Source organism: Doryrhamphus excisus, linkage group LG19 (genome assembly GCF_037039965.1).
Source record: "Doryrhamphus excisus strain RoL-2023G ecotype Guam linkage group LG19, RoL_Dexc_Guam_v1.1, whole genome shotgun sequence".
Lineage (NCBI taxonomy): Eukaryota > Metazoa > Chordata > Actinopteri > Syngnathiformes > Syngnathidae > Doryrhamphus > Doryrhamphus excisus.
In genome coordinates this window covers 9,388,319-9,407,887 of record NC_136375.1, presented here as the reverse complement: position 1 = coordinate 9,407,887, position 19,569 = coordinate 9,388,319, and the positions used below count along the sequence as shown (strand labels likewise).

Sequence of the window (19,569 nt, the reverse complement as noted above, 5' to 3'; positions counted from 1 at the left end):
TAGCAAATCCTCTCATTAGTTGCGAGAAGTCATTGTTATTTGCATAATTACATTTCATAGCCACGGCACAACAAAGAGAGCAATAGTATTAATAGTGGAATTAAACAAGAGCAATCATGGCACTCAATTCACTTTTTGTACATAGTTGGTTATTTGTCAGTATTAAATTAGATATTTGACTCCTCTAGTGTGTACTGATTACTTTCCCAAGTCCCTCCATTGTAATTCACATTCTCACTAAATCTGGTCTGATGTTTACATTCAAATGACTACATTTATTATGTCTGATAAATGATATATTATGTCTGAATATAATTGTCTTCCCATTGGTGGCATGCCTACAGGATCCACAAATATGACACGGCTCTTCTTATTAATGTCTTTTAACGTCAACTCAAGTGAGAGAATCTTCTTCCTCGATATGCTTTGAACTTGGCTGCACGTAGGAAGTGATTCACCCTCTTTGCCCTTCGGTGACAACAAAGTGTGTCACAATACACAAGTGTGCTTCAAAAGTACTCAGGGGGTGCTTGGCGCTGAATGGGCCTCATTAAATTTCACTGGGGGATCATGTCAAGAGGTAAGGCACCTCTTTTCTTCCTGTATATTTGGCCAAGGGACATTTTGGAATGATGTCTGCATGCTATATAACATGTTGCGTATGGTTTTAGGCTTAAAATGGAGGCATGATCACAATAGACTAAACTATTCCCATTCATTTTTGTTTGGGTTTCCAATATACTGTCAGACATTTAGCATCGTTTATATACAGTATGATAAGATGCTAGGTACTGTAGGTTGTAGGTACTTTATATGTGCACGTATCTTTCCTTTTGCACAACAGAATAGCACTTACCCAACTGTCATTTATGCCAAAAACAGAATTCAAAGAATCTGAGAAATCAGAGTAAAATCTAATTACATAAATAAAAAACTGAGGTATATTGTGTAAATATGCCCAACAATCTGCCAACATAGTAATTTGACTTGCAAGATTGTTTTTCAAGTCATATTTTGGATTTTAGTACATATTAAAATAAGCCAACAAAATACAACAAGATAAATGTTGCTAGTCAGTCAAAAATAAACATTTTGGACTTTTATTTCAGTTACTTTCAATGTGAGGACTACATAAGGACATGCGCAAGTGTAAACTTAAATATCCCAATATTGCTTTATTCTTCAAGTGGTTTATGTTGTAGTGCATTTCTATGCTAGGATTTTACAACACGAGAAGGCATCCCACTGGCATCCTGCACCTTGACGCCATTGTTTGTTTCTTCAACACAGTTCACATGTTACATTTGTCTGATGTTCCTAATTGGGCATTGTCTGTTGTGCAATGCTAACTAAAACCAGGCTGATGAAGTTCCTGATCTTTTAGACATCGTCACGGTGTTACAGGACTGGACTGGAAGGCCGTTGTAAGGTTGTCCTGTCAAACATCAAACACTGAAGACTGAAAGGAAGTGACCTCGGTAGACACAAACACGAAGACACCTTGACACCTTTTGGGATGCACCACTTCTTTTTTTTCTTTTCTAGCCTGACCACTATACATTTAACAGACAGACAGGTAAATTATCCTCTCCCGTTTGCAGGGATATGTTAGCTGTCTTTGTGTATTTGATTAGACTGTGAATGGGACACTGAGCTTCTCATATAGTGTATTTTTTTTGGGGGGGGGGGGCAAATTGAGTGTCTAAGCTGTTGAGCCCTCTCTTATGGTATGTGTTATGTGTTGCAAGGAAAATTAGACGTCTGTGCGTGGTTATTCCTCTTGTATAACAACTTCAGTCATTAGTACTGTTGTGCATATCAGCAATTCAAACTATATTTAAGTAGTAACAAACCAACAAAATTTAATCTTAATCATGTGTAGATCTTTTGAAATACGTCTGAAGTTATTATTTTTTTGCAATATTTAAATATATATTTTTTAAATAAAGTTGCAATAACACATATAAACAGGTAGATACATTAAAATATTAAATCAAATATAACAAAATAGACAATATGTGAATCAGTGTAGTAACAACACTTTTATGGTGGTGGTGGAGGGGGGGGGGGGGTCCTGTTTGGAACCTATGGGTAAAAAGTGTATTTATTATTATGATTACTAGTATTATTATGAATGAAAATATTCTAACGCATATGTCATTTTTCAATGCATTTTAAATGTTTTTTTTAGTTCTACAAGTTGACTAAAAAGCAGAAAAGGCACCCAGAATGTGGTGTTCCAGTTAGATAGCATTATTTAAATGAGCGTCTGATTAGTTAGATTATTTCTTGCTCGAATAATTTAAAGTAAAATAGGCATATATTGTATTGGAGTGTATTTGTGACTTATTTATAGCTTACTTTGATGTTCTACCGTAATGTATTGTGAAAACGTTTGGAAAAACTGAAAATATCGTATTGGTGTTTCAAGTGTATATGTAAATGGTGGACATCGATGACAGTCGTTTAAATAATTTTTGCAGTCGTTACAAAAATATACATATCCCGGAAGTTCCGGGCAGTGAAAACGGAAGTAGGTACGTGGCCGCTTCAGCTGACAGTTTCTCCATGATGGCGACGGAGGTTCAGAGCGGCGACCTCGACAGTGCTGCTTTCAGCCGGCTCGAAGTCTCCCTCGATGGCCTTACCCTCAGTCCCGATTCGGAGGGCGAGCAGGGCCAGCCCGAGGAGCTTCAGCCCAAAGGTTTGGAGGAACCCGACAGCGAAACACCGGTTGCCACTGAGGGCGAAGATGGAGAGACTGCCAAATCTGCCATAGAGGGGAAATGGGGTTTTCCCCTACATGAGCTATACGGAATGGCGCTTAAATTCTTTAAAGGTATTTTACATGTTATGTGTACATTTTTAATGCATTAATCTGCTTGAAAGTACACCTTGAGCTTTAAAAACGAGCTAGCTGCAGCTAGTATAGCTATGCTAGTTTATGCTAACTATCACCTCACGATGTTGCTACTTAGCAAGCTGCAGTTAGCTAGCTGCTAGCTGCAGAAAAAGGTGTAACACACAATTCCGGGTTTTTTGTTTGATAGTGGACTGCTTAGTTCAGGAAACATATAGGTAGATTTGATTGTAACCCAAAGCCGGAGCTGTCATCTCGTCGTCCGGCGTGACTTTTTAAGGGAGTGACGTTTACCATCGTACTTTCGCACAGGCGTTAAGCAGCCATTACAATCACAATGGCAATGTATGGTGCAGTGTTAAGAGTAGCATTCGTTGTCGCATCCTGACGTCTCGTACGTGCTTGGTAGTGTCACTGGCTTTGCGTTGTTTGTTGTGATTTATGGGAGCTTGCAAACACGCCCCATGGTGCAGCTATTCAAATACTACGCATCCCATATCATATTCGTTTTATTTCTGTAATCCACTGTGCTGTAAGATAGTGTAAAATAACGCCTAATTCAAAATAATTTCCTGAAATTGAATTTGTGTGGGTTGGTGCTCCAGGACAAAACCGGTTTTTGTACTCTCAGCACACCGCATAAGTGAATGGAATCTTTCTCCAGTGTTGATAAAGTTATGACATTCAAAAGACAGCAATTCAATTTGAGCCAACCTTAATGTTGTGACCGTTTTTAATCATACCTAATAGAGCTGCAAGATTGGGTCGATGAGAACAAGACAAGATTAGATTTTTCAGAAACATACTATGAAGAAATATGAAATTATATTGCAATCTACTAATATAATTTCTGCTATGTTACACACTTTCCTTGTGTGTACACTACCGGCCCCGCCTCCACCCCATGAGACAGAGACTGACAATAGGGCTCACTCTGTTCTTGTTGTTGTTACTATATGGAACAACCACATGCACCAAGGTGCTAAAACCAGTGCATGTGTTCGTCCATAATAGTGGCCAGGGGATGTTTATATGAAGGTGTTGATTTTGATTTTCAATGGCCACTTGGTGACTGTGACCTGGCATATAAAGTGGAGGCTACAATTTACATATTGAACTTTTTTTATTTTTTTTCCCAAATACTGCCTGGGAGAGGATTTATTTGTTCATGTGGACATGGTGTCTATTTGAGTCGAGGCCATAGTTTGCTGAAGTATTATTAATGGTTGTATGGAATCTCATTACATTGTACTGGTATCATTAATGAGGTGTTTAGTTAGTGTAAAAATACACATTTACCAATAAATGGGTATATAGTATCCTCGTGAGGACACATTTAAAATGTCAATAGTTATAATGGTGTCGCTGTTAAAGTCATCGCAAAGTGCTACACGTCTGCTCTCCAATTGTTTCCCCCTCAGATAAGGATGGGAAGGCCTTCCACCCCACCTACGAGGAGAAGCTCCGCCTGGTGGCCCTGCACAAACAGGTGCTGCTGGGCCCTTATAATCCCGATGCCTCCCCCGAGGTCGGCTTCTTTGATGTCCTAGGCAATGACCGCAGGTAAACCCCCACAAAAAGGCCTGCATGGGCTTGTGACCTTTGAACCCTGTTACACAGATCAGTTGCTTGACTTTTCATTCATGCATTCATTTTCTACCGCTTATCCTCACGAGGGTCGCGGGGGGTATCTCAGCCTATCTCAGCTGTCTTCACACACACATTCATACCTATGGACAATTTGGAGTCACAAATTAACCTAGCATGTTTTTGGAACGTGGGAGGAAACCGGAGTCCCTAGAGAAAACCCACACACAGGGAGAACATGCAAACTCCACACAGAGATGGCCGCGGGTGGAATCGAACTCCTGTGTCCTAGCTGTGTGGCCCACACGCAAACCACTAGGCCGCAGTGCAGCCTTGACTGTTTTTATTTGTCAGAAAACATGCTGTCCGTATTGGGTGAAATATTCCTGTGGTAATTTAATGAACAGTAATGTTTTGATTGAAAGTACTGTACGCACAGAAAATCAGGTGTTTATTTGTTGACTTTGGGGTCTTGATGGGGCCTTCATTTCTACTAGGCATAGACATTGACCACATTGATACAAAAATGTTGCAAATACAAAAAATGTTATTTTTTTATATTAAATATATGTTTCAATTGAATTTTAAGTATATTTTTGCACATGTTGATCAACATAAGAAATTTGTGCCAGAGTTGAGCATGAATCAACAGCGCCTCTGTTGGTTACAGCCAAGTATTACACTCCAGCTTTCTACATTTTCACAAACTCCCTAATTTGTAGAAATGCATTTCCATAATAACAATAAGTGATGACAGTAATAGTGTTACATCGTTAAAACATCATTTTCACCAGCTATAATGATACTGAATTTAAAAAACACCCCTTTGGAGTACATTTTTTTTCCCACATATGCTGTTGTTATAATTTTCAGTTTTTTTAATATAAAAATCCATGATTTATTCCTTGCCACAGGAAAGAGTGGGCCTCATTGGGTAACATGGAGAAGGAGGAGGCCATGGTGGAGTTTGTGCGTCTGCTCAACAAATGCTGCAACCTCTTCGCGCCCTACGTCACCTCACACAAGATAGAGAAGGAGGAGCAAGAGAGGAAACGGTATACTTTTTTTCTCCACTTGTAGTCTGCAGACGCAGAAGACCGTGCATCACATTTCTGCTTTGTTTTACAGAACACAAAAATGACATGTTTCATTGTGTTGTATGATTATGTTTGCTGTCTTGACAGGAAAGAGGAGGAAGAGCGTCAGAGGCAAGAGGAGGAGGAGAGGGAGCGACAGAGGCAGGAAGAGGAGAGACGGAGGCTTGAGGAGGAGGAAAGGCTGAGGCGGGAGGAAGAGGAAAGGCGGCAGGCCGAAGAAGAGAGGCTACGGATTGAGCAGCAAAAGTATGTCGTAACAATATCCATCTGTGCTTCCCTTCCACTTCCCGCATAGTCTTCCTTACTCTTAACTTGTCCCTGTGACGTCCTTTTCCCAGGCAGCAGATAATGGCGGCCTTGAACGCCCAGACCGCAGTGCAGTTCCAGCAGTACGCTGCTCAGCAGTACCCAAACAGCCCCGAGCAGCAGATCGGCCTCATCCGTCAGCTCCAGGAGCAGCACTACCAGCAGTACATGCAGCAGCTCTACCAGGTCCAACTGGCCCAGCAACAGGTTGGCTCATTTCACTAGCAACACTATCTGGTGTTTTTTTATGACATTATTACAACACTGTTTCAGACTGGCTCATGTGGGATTGTTTGTACACAAAGCCCTGCCTCTAGTTGCTTGATTCCAAACTTATAATAGATCATATGAAGAACATAAAGAAGATAAACCAACTGCTCTTATCCCAGGCGGCCTTACAGAAGCAGCAACAGGCTGATTTGATGGTACACGCCCACCAGGATGCAGGTGCCTTCTGCACCGGTGATCCAACCGTGGCCTCGGCAGCGGGGCCGATGTGTGCAGCTTCACTATCCTCGAGTGAAGACACCCCCACTGTCAATGGCGGCCACTTGGACTCCTACATGGAAAACACAGACCGAGAGCTGGAACCGGAGGCAGCAGAGGAGGTCTCTGAGAATGGGCCGTTATTAGGTAAGTTGGCTACGCCGTTTGTTTTTGCCATGAAACTGATGTTTACAGTGTAGTGAGGCCTTTATTAAACATGAAACCTGACTCCCACCTGGCCTTGTTGATATCACCTAAAGGGCATGGCTGGCTAGATTTGAGCTCAGTGCTTTTTTAAAATTTTAGAATTTAGAGGGGTCTGAAAATTCAACATAATGAAGGATTACTGTATATCCAATGTATTTTTGCAGATAAGTAAAGACAGATCTCTTTATTTTTCATTATAGAGTTAGCTTTCACATACATATCCAAAATGTTGTTTGCAAATGTGTTTTGGCACATCTTCATCACAATATTCTATTGGTGATGGTAATTGTAATGTGCCTCGTCCTTTTAGCAGCAGACTCTCCGCCAGTCATCGCTGCACCCTCCATGTGGACACGCCCGCAAATCAAAGACTTTAAAGAGAAGATCCGCCAGGACGCCGACAGCGTGATCACGGTGGGCCGTGGCGAGGTGGTGACTGTGCGTGTGCCCACACACGAGGAAGGTTCCTACCTGTTCTGGGAGTTCGCCACAGACTATTACGACATTGGCTTTGGGGTCTTCTTTGAGTGGACTGATGCCGCGTCAGCCTCGGTCAGCGTGCACGTGTCTGAGTCGAGTGATGAGGAAGAGGATGAAGAAGGTATCACTTTTAGACAATCTAGTGTAGTGTGTATACTGTATATTTGCACCTGGGAATTTAATAATGGGATGCATACTTTATATTTCTCTTGTCAAATACCTCCAAATAACTGGACTGTAATACACATTCATACACAAATTTTCCTTCTCCTCTCAATGACAGTATTTGATTCACCTTATATGTCCGCCACGGCACGCAGTCATCAACTCGGCTTGTTTACTTTTATCACTTATACCTGTATGAGTCATTTTCTTATCATTGGAAGAATCTATAGTAGTATACCGGTGTATATAAAATATATTGGCCAACTCTACTGCCTACACACCCTGCAGTGTAAACACTAGCCAGATCAGAGTTTACTGTGACAAATAGTACTCCACTGTTTGACGCTAGTTAATGGCTTGACTGTATTGGACCAAGCCGAGGAAGATATGGAGATAAACTTGAGGTGACCAAAAAGAGTGAAACTTTTCAACCTGTGTGTTCCAACTGTACCGCTTGTAACGCCACCAACTAAAGTTGTCTATGTATTTTTAGGCGAGCCTCAGAGCGAAGAGGAGAAGGCAAAAAAGGGGGCGGGGAAGCCTCAGGTGGACGAGATTGTGCCGGTGTACCGGCGGGACTGTCACGAGGAGGTGTACGCCGGCAGCCATCAGTACCCCGGTCGCGGGGTGTACCTGCTCAAGTTTGACAACTCCTACTCACTGTGGCGCTCCAAGAGTGTTTACTACAGAGTCTACTACACCAGATAAGCCTGAACCCAGGAGTGTGTATGTCAGTATATATGTCTGTGTGCGTATGTGTTTGTATGAAGGCAGCAGGTGTGTGTGTTTATGGCAGGAGACACTGAGAAGAGCGATTCTGAAAGCCACCACCAGAGGGTGACAAATCACACCTGGAGCCCTGTTTTTTTCTTTTTGGTGAGGGGACCAATGTATGGGATTATTTTTCCCAAGATGGAAGAAGAGTTTCCATCCGCATCATATATCCACTACATGTCCTTGTCAGTCATGTTTTATTTGCTCACTTTTTAGCCTGGAATTCTTCCCTGTTGCTCGGTGAAGCTACTCCTCCCTGGAAGATGCTCCCATAGCCACAAACAGTGATGCCCGCACTCTGAGCCAGAGTCTCCTTTTTGCTGTTAATCAAAGGACATTGATATTTAAGCATACTGCAGTGTAAAGTGTAACAACCACCACAGTTGCCAGGCAACAACTTGGCACAATTAATGAAGGAATACCATCCTGCAATTTTGGGTCTTTTCCCAATGACATCATGTATGATTGGTTGTGTTGTTGGCTCATGAATCTCACTGTACAAGTATACAAACACGTGAATGAATTCCAACAACAAAAATCACATCACATCTAAACACGTATTTGCTCAAAATATATAACACCATTTATCCTAATTTAATTGAATGCAGCTCTTACATTATGTTCATTTTATTGTGTCCATCTGCAAAGTTCCTCTGTCTTCTGTGTGATTACTCTCGTTGTTTCTCACCAAATGGAGTTGACTCCTTTTTTTGTATGTAAATAATTCTATAAATAACTTTATGTATGGGTGGGTTGGCGTGTTTTAGACTCGGACGAAAAGGTTAATGCACTGTTAAAGTATACGGTAAATTAAATACACATTATACATTTTACCCCACAAATGAACGTCTGCGAGGAAAAACTCTAAAGTGAGGTATATAAAATCTGTTGGGAGGCATTTTTTGTATTGTTTTGACTTGTTTGGGAGTTCTAGAAGATCTTTTTGGGCATATATTTAATCTTGATTAAACTTATGTTCATCTATTCGACCTGACTAGTTTACTTTGCTTTATTTTTTTTCTTATTTTTGTTACCTTTTCACATAATGTGCAGCTTGAAATCTGTTAGTATACTACTAATTGCAAATATTCGAATCCAAATGCAGCTTTCTATATTAGATCTCATGTAATGAGAGATAGTGTGTGTATATTTGCATGGATGTCTCATTCTTAGCCTTTAGGTTGCTGTGAGTACAACACACCGCAATGAAAATACCACAGGGAGACATCGTCAACTGGGCAAATAACTGCTTTTAATTTGCAGCTGTGTTATTTAAAAAAAAAGGAGCACGGTTGTCTCTGCTATGGCGGGAATGCCAGGTGCTGCAGTAGATAAACACATAAATCAAGGCAAGAATTAAGAGGATGCAGAGGGGGGAAAGGTATGATATAACTGATATAACTAACTTTACTTTGGCCGTGTTATTTCTACGTTAAAGCCATATCGTGAGCTAGCATTTGAGTGGCCAAATTTCCACGTTAACAACCGAAATTAATAAAAGCACGAAGCTATTGACATGTTAGCTTCGTGCTTTTATTATTAATAAAAGCACGAAGCTATTGACAACGTCGTGCTTTTATTATTTTCGGTTGTTAACGTGGAAATTTGGCCCATAATAAACGTAATATATACATATATGTCTAACGTTTGGCCTATATGCTGTTTGAGTCCTGTGTCAGCTTAGTTTGCTAATTTAGGAAGCGAACCTGCTAGCACCGCTGTTTATCTTAATGGCAATCTTAATTATCCAAATAGTACTGCTTCAAAAGTGTACTATATGTAATATATATTAAATATATAATACATATTCGTAATAAATATTAGTTTATCCTCAAATTGGTGGACGTATGCCAGTTTCAATGTATTCCAGTCCTGGTTTTCCCATCCGCGTTGCTGTGAGCCTTTTGCAGGTAAACTTTTGCTTTCTGGCTCCGAATCCATTGTCTACAGGTGGTTGGGAGGATTCTCCGTGATTTAGCTTTTACCCCTCTTCACTTTTTTCTGGTGTGTGTGTTTTTTCTCTTCTGTCCCCAGCCTGTACTCGGTCCTAGTGTGTTCTTTTGAATTTGAATAGACTGGGATGTAACGTCTGTTGTCGTCCAGCTGCACAGCGTGCTGTGGAAATAACAGCAAGCAAGCAAAGAAACATGGCGGGATTGAAGGATTATGTTCAAGCAACAAGCGCCGATTGGTGCAACATGTGTTTCGAGTTCGTTTCAAGCCAGTAGGATTTGGGTTTTTTTTCAAACTTGTACCGGTTAACTGCTTTTGACGTAGTAAAGATGCCGTTTCCCAAGAGGAGTATTGAACCGCGGCGTGTGAGCAGGTTACCGGCGAGAGGTGGCCGGACACCGGTGGACGATTCGCCCAGCAGGCGCAAAGTGAAAAAGATTGTTTTATTCTCATCGCTGGACGAGGTTAGCTGTCACACCCTCACCAACATCATTCACCAACTCTCCGATCTTTCCCGGCTTGCCAGCGACATCTTCCTGGGCATCGAGATGGAGGCGGGGATGGTGTTCAGGAGGTCCTGTAGGATCCAGGGAAGGCTGCACATGCTGCAGAGTCAAGTCCGCAAGTTAGACCCCAAGAAAGTCCAAATCCGTAAGTCCATGCACAGCTATGCACGCAGTAAGAACATACGGCACAAAACAATGTGTTTATTCACACCCTACACCCTTAAGAACGCTCACTTCATGCTTCTTCATTGTTTCTCTTGTTGCTTTCCTGTCAAACTCACATTATCCTGAGCAAGGAGAAACTGCGGATGTTCCCAGAGTTTAAATGCACATTCAACATTTTTAGACCTATAACATACCATGTGACAAACACAGCATAGAAGTATGCAGTGGTGTACAGCTAACTAACTGTACGGTATCATATTGAGGGGTGCCTCAGATATTTTGGTTTCCGTAATGCTGATTTGTCAAAACAGATTTACAGTAGAAAATTATATGAATATCTATTCCATGGTCAAACCGTCACCAGGAATGGGAATAATGCATTCATCACCATCGTAAACACTAACATTCTTAACTCATGCAAGTGCAAAAAGAAGTTAACCTCTGTACAAACAGCATGTGATGATGCTGGAGTTTTACTGCTTTGAATGTGAGTGAATGTTATGGGGCTTTTGAAATGCGTAGTGGCAAAAAAAGCAAAACAGTTGTTGCTTTGTAGTTATTAGAGATTTTAGAGGCATATTTTCCACAAATATTTTGGATGAACGTGGAATTGCATACGCAGTCCAATGAGGAGTGACCGGTGTCTCCCGACCACATGGGTCTGTTTGCCTGACTTATGCTAATGGTGCCGTTGACTCCTGTCAGACATGATGGATTCCCTCCCAACCGACTGACCATCTGTGTCGCTGCCTTCAAAGGGCCGTCGAGGGGCGCAGGAAGCCACGGTGTCGTCAGTACACACACTCACATGAGACCAAAGTTGTGATCATTCTTCCCCCCGTTGTCAGTTCTGTAGTTTTGTGATAACAGTCCCTCTTTAAAGCTCCTCTGCTTTCAGCGCGGTTACACATTAACTTGGACTGGCACAATGGGGAATGTGTCTGCGAGCTGAAGAACGTGAGGCATGGACTGTCAGTCTGATTCATGGCGGGCTCACAGGAGAGCCATATTATTACATAATATTACATTCTATGCAATTTTGATATGATCATTTGTATGCATACAGATAGTATGTTCCTCATTTCCCCAAAAGTGTGCTCTAAAATGCACCTTGCACATTTTAATTGTGTATTTGTATTCCTGAAGATGAGCCACCCCAGTGTGCTGTTACATGGTTTCTTGTGTTATGCTTTGCTCTGAACCATCAACTCATTTGCACTAGAATTTCCATGCCGTAGTTGTCATCGATTCTCTACAGAGGATTCTTTTGTTGAATAAATTTGCCTTGAAAGTATGTTGCAAAGTAGGAAGTCCATGTATAATTCCACTGAAGTTCTGACTCATCGTCTGCACTGCAGTTTCCTTTTTTTTTAATTTTTCTTACTGGCTTGCCTTCCAGTCTCCTCTGACTGTGACTCACGCAGACACACAATGATAAGATGGGCAAACAGTCTCCAGAGACCAAAACAAATGTGATGCATGATGTGAAACCGATTGACTGTTGCACCTTTTAAGATGTGTTTAATGGGGAGCCCATTATGTGGCAGCCGGTGCACGTTTAACTAATCTGCCGTGTTATCACGTGGTAAGACTTTGCTACTTCCATTATCTATTTTTTTTGGTTTTTGATTTTTTTTATAAAGTGAGCGCTCCCACGCTCGTTTCAAGGCCAGTAGAAGCCCTTTCAGATTTGTTATGACACACTCTTCTAGTGTTTGCATCTGTATGGGGTCATGTACATACAATCATAGGTATTTTTTGCACAATTTTGTAATCAAAATTACTTTTCGGCAATTAGTATTATGCTTCTTCCACTTTTCTGACCTATAAATTTAGCTAGAATGTTATATTCTCGTGTTAAACAATGCCAAAGTTTCAGATGATGAGGTTTGCGCATTTGGAAGTGAGCCGTGAAAGAAGTTTGGGATGGCTCAAAACTCGCGGTTTCAGAGGGCGTTGCAAAACTGTTCCTTTGTGATGTCACAGAGGAGTGGGCGCAAGTCAGGGGTCTCCAGCCAGTAGCTCATGAGCTGCTAGTAGCTCCTAAGCACTTTTCAATTAGCGCTCCAAAGACTTTATTAATTTATTATCAACTCCTTTTCCCACTAGTTTAGAAAGTCGGGTTCATTTGTAGTTAGGAAGCACTTTGGGCGTGTGACCAATCACAGTGGCGTAGGTGGAATAAATTAAAACAGACCGTTTTGGCAGGAAGCACAAATTCTAGGAAAAATTAGCATAATAGCTCCCCTTTTTCAGAAATGATCAGTTCCTAGGTCTAACTATCGCCATCCTACAGCACAACAACTAGACATGGGTCGGTATGAGATTTTGACGGTATGATAAACTTGGGATTGGCTGGCGACCAGTCCAGGGTGTACACCACCTTTCACTCGAAGTCAGCTGGGATAGGCTCCAGCATACCACCATGGCCCTAATGAGGATAAGCGGCATGGGTGGATAGATGGATGATATACTTGGGCAGCAGCTTAAATCCCTTCACATAAACTGTTAACTATGGTTACTAAAAGCTCTGTGTGTACTTTATCATGCATTTCCATGATAGTGTTCATCTTATGCCACTGCTGCTTGTTGTGTTTTATATGTATAAGCTGTTTAGCAATACCTGGATTTGTGATATCAAAGCCTAGCCCGTTCATACATGAACCCATCAGCTTCTAATCAGCATGCTGCAAGACGACTACGGTCATCCTTGTTATTATTGGCGGCTGTGAGTCCAGATTCCTACTCTAACTTCAGCTTTGAGCACGTATCAGGTTGCCGGTCAGGATAGGGGTGTGGGGCACCACTATAAGAGGAGGGGGGGCCGGCATTCAGAGACGAGCATATCAGTAGTGGACGTTATCATCACATGGTAGTTACATGGTAGTAAAGTATAATTTCCTCTCCTTCCTTGTGTATTTTCATTCATAATCTATTTGATTGTTGACGTGCAGGTCAGCAACAGACCCTGGAGGTCAGAGGTCATTCTCTCAGAAGCTTAGAACGGGGTAACACCTGATGCTCAGGAGTCAAAAGTTTACCTAAAGTAGTTTGTCTTGCTTGAGTTTCTACCGCGGGTCTGCATGGGTCACCTGAGCGTTGACTGGGCACTCAAACACACACACACACACACACACAGAGCAAACAAAAACAAGAACAGTGTGTATCAGTCCTGAGGAGACATGGGGGGTATACAAAGCGAGTTTAGTGAGATAGTTTAGTGACAGTATTGCTTTTGGCAGTGAACTCCTCGTAATGCTCCATTTTGAAGCGGTAGTAGAGTAATATGACGTCATACGCTCATCACTCTTATGTTAAGTTGATCCCAACAAATTCAGGTTTTGTTGAGCACAAAGCCTGAGTTTGTGGAGCCACTTTTACCATATTCCTCCATAATTTGTGGAGATCATTTTACTGTGAGACGACAATCTTGCACTCACAGTGGGTTTCATTGACAGACAGCGCAAGTTCAATTGTCTCTTAATGACGCCTGCCATTACTATTACTCATACTAATAGGGAGTGTGCTATTTTTACGTCAAAAATAGGTCACGGCTGTTGTAAAGGTTAATTGGTTGCTGGGAGACTTTTGCCTCGGTCCTGTCAGAAACTTGCTAACTGTTGTGCAGCCGTTGTAGTACATAGTAGAGGTTTAGTCAGAATAAATACAAACAGTGTTGCTTCCTGCTGAGCTGCTTATACCATCATTGACCATCATTGTTTTATACACACAAACTGCCAGTGCATTCCTCCCGCCATCCCTCGGGTATTTATAGATAGTATGTCTGTGGCCCGACAGCAGACGGCCCTTCATGTGAAGCATGCTGTCATGTTTAGCGTGTGACCGCTCATTCACACTTGCCCTATCTGTTGATGGCTGGTTCTTGCTCGACTCATCAGCGATATTAATCATTATTGATGCATGTGGTACACAACAAACCACGTCTGGATGAAGTCATTGCTGCAAAACCTTCCTGTTTGTGTACATAAAACTACCCCCTTTTTTTCCCTTTGACTACCTTCTTACATTTGTACCAATACAGTGGAACAGCACATTGCACAGCGCACCCTTACAGACTTCTGATCAGTTAGCATTAGCTTGAGTTAACAAGAACACAGTTGATTTAAGAGACTCACCATGACAAATGTACGTATATTGTGTTTTATATATTAAAATAGTAAGGCATCAATTTATCTCGTAGATTAAACAGAATTAGTCTTTATTTGTACAACATTAGTTTTGTAAGTACAGTCAATGTAGTTTTGGTACATGAGGGTAACTTACTTTTGCAGAAAAAGTCAACTCACTTTTGTGAGTACAGTTAACTTGTAAAGGATAATTTGACTTTACTCACAAAAACGTGGAGTTACCATTATGTGCAAAAGTACATTACCCATCCGTCCATCTTCTATGCCGCTTATCCTCACTAGGCTCATGTATGTATGCTGGAGCCTATCCCAGCTATCCCTGGGCGAGAGACAGGCTACACCATGGACTGTTCGGCAGCCAATTGCAGGGGACATATGGACAAACAACCATTTGGAGTGTTTTGTGCATGTTTTTTGAAATTTGGGAGGAAACCAGAGTACACTGAGAAAACCCATGCAAACTCACAGACACACAGACATGCTCAAGCGTAGATTCGAACCCAGGCCCACTGTGTGGCCCACATGCTAACCACTCGTCCAAAAGTACATTGACTGTACTTATAAAACTAATGTTGTACAAACAAAGACTACTTCTGTTTGCGCTACATGATAAAGTGATGCAAAAATAATTTAAAGTAAAAGCAACCCTGTATTTTTATCGAGTGTAAGGAGCTCAGGCATCTTTCCAGCATCAAGTCCGGCCTCCTTGGACTCCCTGAACCACAAGTGCTCTGACCCGCAATCCACATGTTAGTTCCCACATGGTTCATTCCCTGGAAAAGAGCCTTGCTTGTGAGAGGAGGTCGAACTGGTCCCACCAAGAAACAAAAGAGCCAGGTCAGAGGGACTGATGAAAAATAGGGAAGGGAGTAAGAAAAGGCCTGCAGCCTTCAAACTAGAGAAGGGATCCTACTTCCATTGGACAGTATCTGATTTGTGTGCGTGTGTGCTGGCCTCTCTCACGCCTCTCCCTGCGCAACGCCAAGGATGCATGCGCTGTCCTGGCGAGGGAACAAAGCGGTATTAGGGAGTGAGAGCTTGACAGATGCCTGATGCATGCAAGTGTTTTGTCATGCAAGATAAGTTCATGCAAAATATGGGTTGGGCTCTGCAGTTTCCACATTGACAGGATTTCTAGTTTCCTGTGCCAAAATATCCAATTGATTTGCTGTTTTCATTGCCTTTTTCTGCACCCGTTCTGCAAGATGGCAGTTGGAGTAATCAAGTGTTTGTTCTGGCGGAGGGTTTAAGATTTATAAACGTAATCCTCGTGACCTCTGCTTGGAGGGAGATTCACAGATGTACATCTCACTGACTCCACGAATCCCCCTCGTTTGCATGTCTTATTGTTTTGGTGGGTGGGGAAAAATGTCCTCAAGTCCCTGATGTTTTCCTGCAAATTCATTTCCACTGGAGAAGCAAATAGCGTAGCTTGCCACAGTGGAATTTGTGCGCCAATTCCCCAGTCAAGATGAACAAAAGAGAGACAACATCTTTACAGCATGTGTCTCTGTCTCTCTCTCTCTCTTTCTCTGCCGCTTAAACTTTCCTGTCTTCTCAGCTTCCTCTGTTACAAAGTCCACTCTCTCACACCCCTCACGCCTGTGTCTTCCTGTTATTTCATATGCTCTCCAGACCTTTTCCTCCCTCCTCATCCGTCCATCCTATTCGCTTTGATGTCAGCTCTCAGTGGTGGGGCAACCCACTACAAAGACCAGGCACCTGCTCAACCTTAGGCTTTCATTCCCCTTTTGTCCCCTTGCTCATCTATACATCTCTATTTTCTGTTAGTTACGGCTGTATGGAACTTGCCGTGTGCACTGTGGAAGAGAAAAGGCCCTTACTAAAAGTGTTACCATTAAATACCAGCTGAAGCAGGTGGGAGCTCATGTTGCAGGGGCATAAAGGTTATTGTTATCCTCCATATGCACTAAAGTGCATGCAAAGCCTGTAAAAACATACTGCACGTACAGTATATGCACTGTATACCCTGGATTGATGGCAGCTTGTGGAAAGATAAACAGCATTGTTGCTGTCACATCTGTCATGTCTGCTGCACAATCCCCTTGATTCTTATTTGACTTTGTTGAAATGTGTCTCAATGAAGTGGACCCACACTGACAACTGTTTTTGGATTGTAAACGTCAAGTGTCAAGTCAGGCTTCCACAGCTGAATAAATAGTTTAGTTAATTTTTTTTAAATACAAATTACTATGTTGCACAATTGATGGTATTATTATATTCCTACGTTATACTAATAACTCTTTTTTTTGTATGTTTCATTCATTTATTTTCTATCAACCATTGGTTACCTGTTGGTGCAGAAAAGTGGACACAGTCTGAGCTGTAGTAATGTTTTACACATATCATGCATCTCACTTAGTGTGTGTGTGTGTGTGTGTGTGCGTGCGTGCGTGCATATGCTTTTAGGGGACACAGCATCTGCAACATACTCCACACAGGCATCCCCTTTTGAGGACCGACTCTTGTTATGTCACTGCTCCTTCCATCCATCTCCACAGAGACTCCATTGTGTGTGTGTGCGTGTGTGTGTGTGCGCGCGCATGCAGACAAACACACTGTCGTGACTTGTAGGTAAATTACTGCTGTCGAAACACTGTTTTCATAGTGTCATGTTTTGTTTGTGGTTAGTGTTCCACTGTTGGTTGTCTGCAGGACTTGTTTATGTGCAAAACATTTTGTAGTTGTCTCTTAATGTTGGCTTAGTGGCGCACGTGGGTGTGTCCCTTTTAGGTCACATGTTCAGCTAAGGTGTACTCAAGGTGTAGCACGTGTTTCTGGTTCAGGACAGAACATGTGATAGAGGCAGAAGAGACACGCAATTGTTGCACAAATGTACTTGTACAGGATGGGCTCCGCCCCTACTTAACTGACATGCGAATGCGAATTTCCCCATGGGGATGAATAAAGTATCTACCTAACTACCTACCTTCCTACCATGCATCGGGGTGGAGGTCATTTGAGGTTGCCAATTAAACATGGCCCCAAGGTAAAAAGACAAAAGGACACACCCTCATATCCACATTCACGAAGAATAATTATGGTTCATCACAAGTCCACAAAAAGTGCGAACCGCACCTGTAAAGTTGTCAGATGCATTAGCTTAACCACCTTCCCCTTACGGGTGTATCAAATGTGTGCACGCATTCCCTTGACACTAATCCACAGAGTATTGTTTTCACCGTCCAGCTGTTTTGTGACATGAATCTGTGTGCGCATGCACAAGACAGCACCCTGAGGGACGCCCTCCCTGTGCCACACAGCGATAGAGAAAAAGAGAGCGAGAGAGAGATGAGCGGAGGGGATTATGAGAAATATCATTCCATGCATCTAGAGAATGCTTAATCGCGTCAAGCTCTCTTTAGGCCGCACGCCTTTCCTGTCCCTGCCCGCTTCATAGCGCCATGTGGGCGTCTTACCTGTCGCTTTCAACGCACAATAGCAAAGGAGCGGCCAGTTATGGCTATCATGGATATTATGGCACGATCTTCACTCTTTGGAGGGTACTTGGGAGAGAATTGTCAATGTTTTTAGAGTCAGTCAAGTCACTACTATTGACACAGCTGTGTTTTCCTGTACTTTTTCTGCATACGACCCTGTGGGACACCATCACAGCTGAAGGGTTAAACATGTTGTATGTTTCAGTAAACAACAATACAGTGCAGCTTGTTTATACGTAATAAAATATCAACATTATTAATGACAAGCTGAAACAGTCCCAGTGCATAATGTATAAGCTGTAACAATGCCCATCTTCTAAAGTAAATGATTTGCTTGCATTAGCTTGGTGGAAGCAAAGTGTGAGGATGTTCAAATTGAATTTTAACACATGAAATCGGATTATGTGCATTTGTGGAGTTCTTTCCTCAAGTCAATAGCACTGTTCCGGTTGTGTAAATGTGCTAATATGGCCCTCCGGTTAGTCTGTATCATTCTGACAGTACAGTGAGACGAGCGTATTAGGTGACTGCTATTATGCTGCTGTCTGGAGCATAGTTTCACTCATTGCATTCTATGGTGCTTATGACAGATCCGATTCCTCCCTTTGAGCGATGGGTACTTTTTCTTTTTTCCCGGTCGCTGTGTGAATTTTGTGCAATCCATTTCTTCTGCTGCCGTTGGATGCCGTTTCTCAATTTGCAGTTTTTATATAGTGGAACTGTTTGGAGTAAAACACTCTCTAATTTTATTGTACTAGCAAAGACATTTTCCCATAGCAAATGATGTAAATACAACTTAATCTTGACCTCTTATACAGTCGTTCCTCATTTATGGTGGTTAATTGATTCCAGACCCGACTGAGTTAAATACATTTTAGCTATATAAGGTTCAATTTTAATAAACAGAATATTTTCAAAGTTTGAGCATAGGTAAGTTTATGACTTTCTAAATACAAAGGTTTTTACACTATTTTGCCCTATAGACCTGAAATAACACCATTAGAGTTACCTATTATTATTATTATTTTTATTTTTTTACACCACATTGCAACTCCTATACTGGAGGGACTCCAGACAGCCGCATAGTTAGCAAGCTACAGAGCTAAAAAGCTAGCGAGCTAACCAGTTAGCCTCAGATTTATCATAAACTTTAGAAGCCAAAAACTTACCACTTCCACACCGGATAGGAGGACAACCTTTTTTCACTTATGTTGGACATGCCATGGCTGCCTTCATGGCTTCATGCAGTGTTAAGGTAAGGCAGTGGGGTCGTCTCCCTGGGGAGGGAGGGGGGGCTGTAGTGTCTCAAAATAGGCGGTAAGTCCGAGCTATAGCGTTTCGCCTCTGCAGTATTGTATGACGATATGGTGATAA

General features: G+C 42.0%; 2 protein-coding genes across 7 annotated transcripts in view; both read left to right on the top strand.

Moving 5' to 3' along the window:
* Positions 1-2,525: 2,525 nt before the first annotated feature.
* On the top strand, positions 2,526-8,948 carry acbd3 (acyl-Coenzyme A binding domain containing 3). Of its 2 annotated transcripts, none has more exons than XM_058056119.2 (8): positions 2,526-2,839; positions 4,282-4,423; positions 5,362-5,502; positions 5,632-5,790; positions 5,883-6,057; positions 6,240-6,483; positions 6,857-7,144; positions 7,682-8,948. In XM_058056119.2, the coding sequence occupies exons 1-8, from the start codon at positions 2,569-2,571 to the stop codon at positions 7,894-7,896; spliced, it is 1,635 nt and encodes a 544-aa protein (XP_057912102.2). In that variant the 5' UTR covers positions 2,526-2,568; the 3' UTR covers positions 7,897-8,948. The 2 variants fall into 2 exon arrangements, with proteins under 2 accessions (XP_057912102.2, XP_057912101.2); XM_058056118.2 differs by having other exon boundaries at positions 2,527-2,839; positions 6,854-7,144.
* A 152-nt stretch (positions 8,949-9,100) lies between these two features.
* nhsl1b (NHS-like 1b) overlaps positions 9,101-19,569 on the top strand; it is a 70,243-nt gene continuing 59,774 nt past the window's right edge. For 2 of the 5 annotated variants that reach the window (XM_058056109.2, XM_058056108.2), the window contains exon 1: positions 9,966-10,566. In XM_058056109.2, the coding sequence (XP_057912092.2) occupies positions 10,245-10,566 (322 nt within the window). In that variant the 5' untranslated portion in view covers positions 9,966-10,244. Of the gene's footprint in view, positions 9,344-9,816; positions 9,873-9,964; positions 10,567-19,569 lie in introns of those variants that run through there. The other 3 variants (XM_058056113.2, XM_058056112.2, XM_078799217.1) reach the window with 3 other exon arrangements.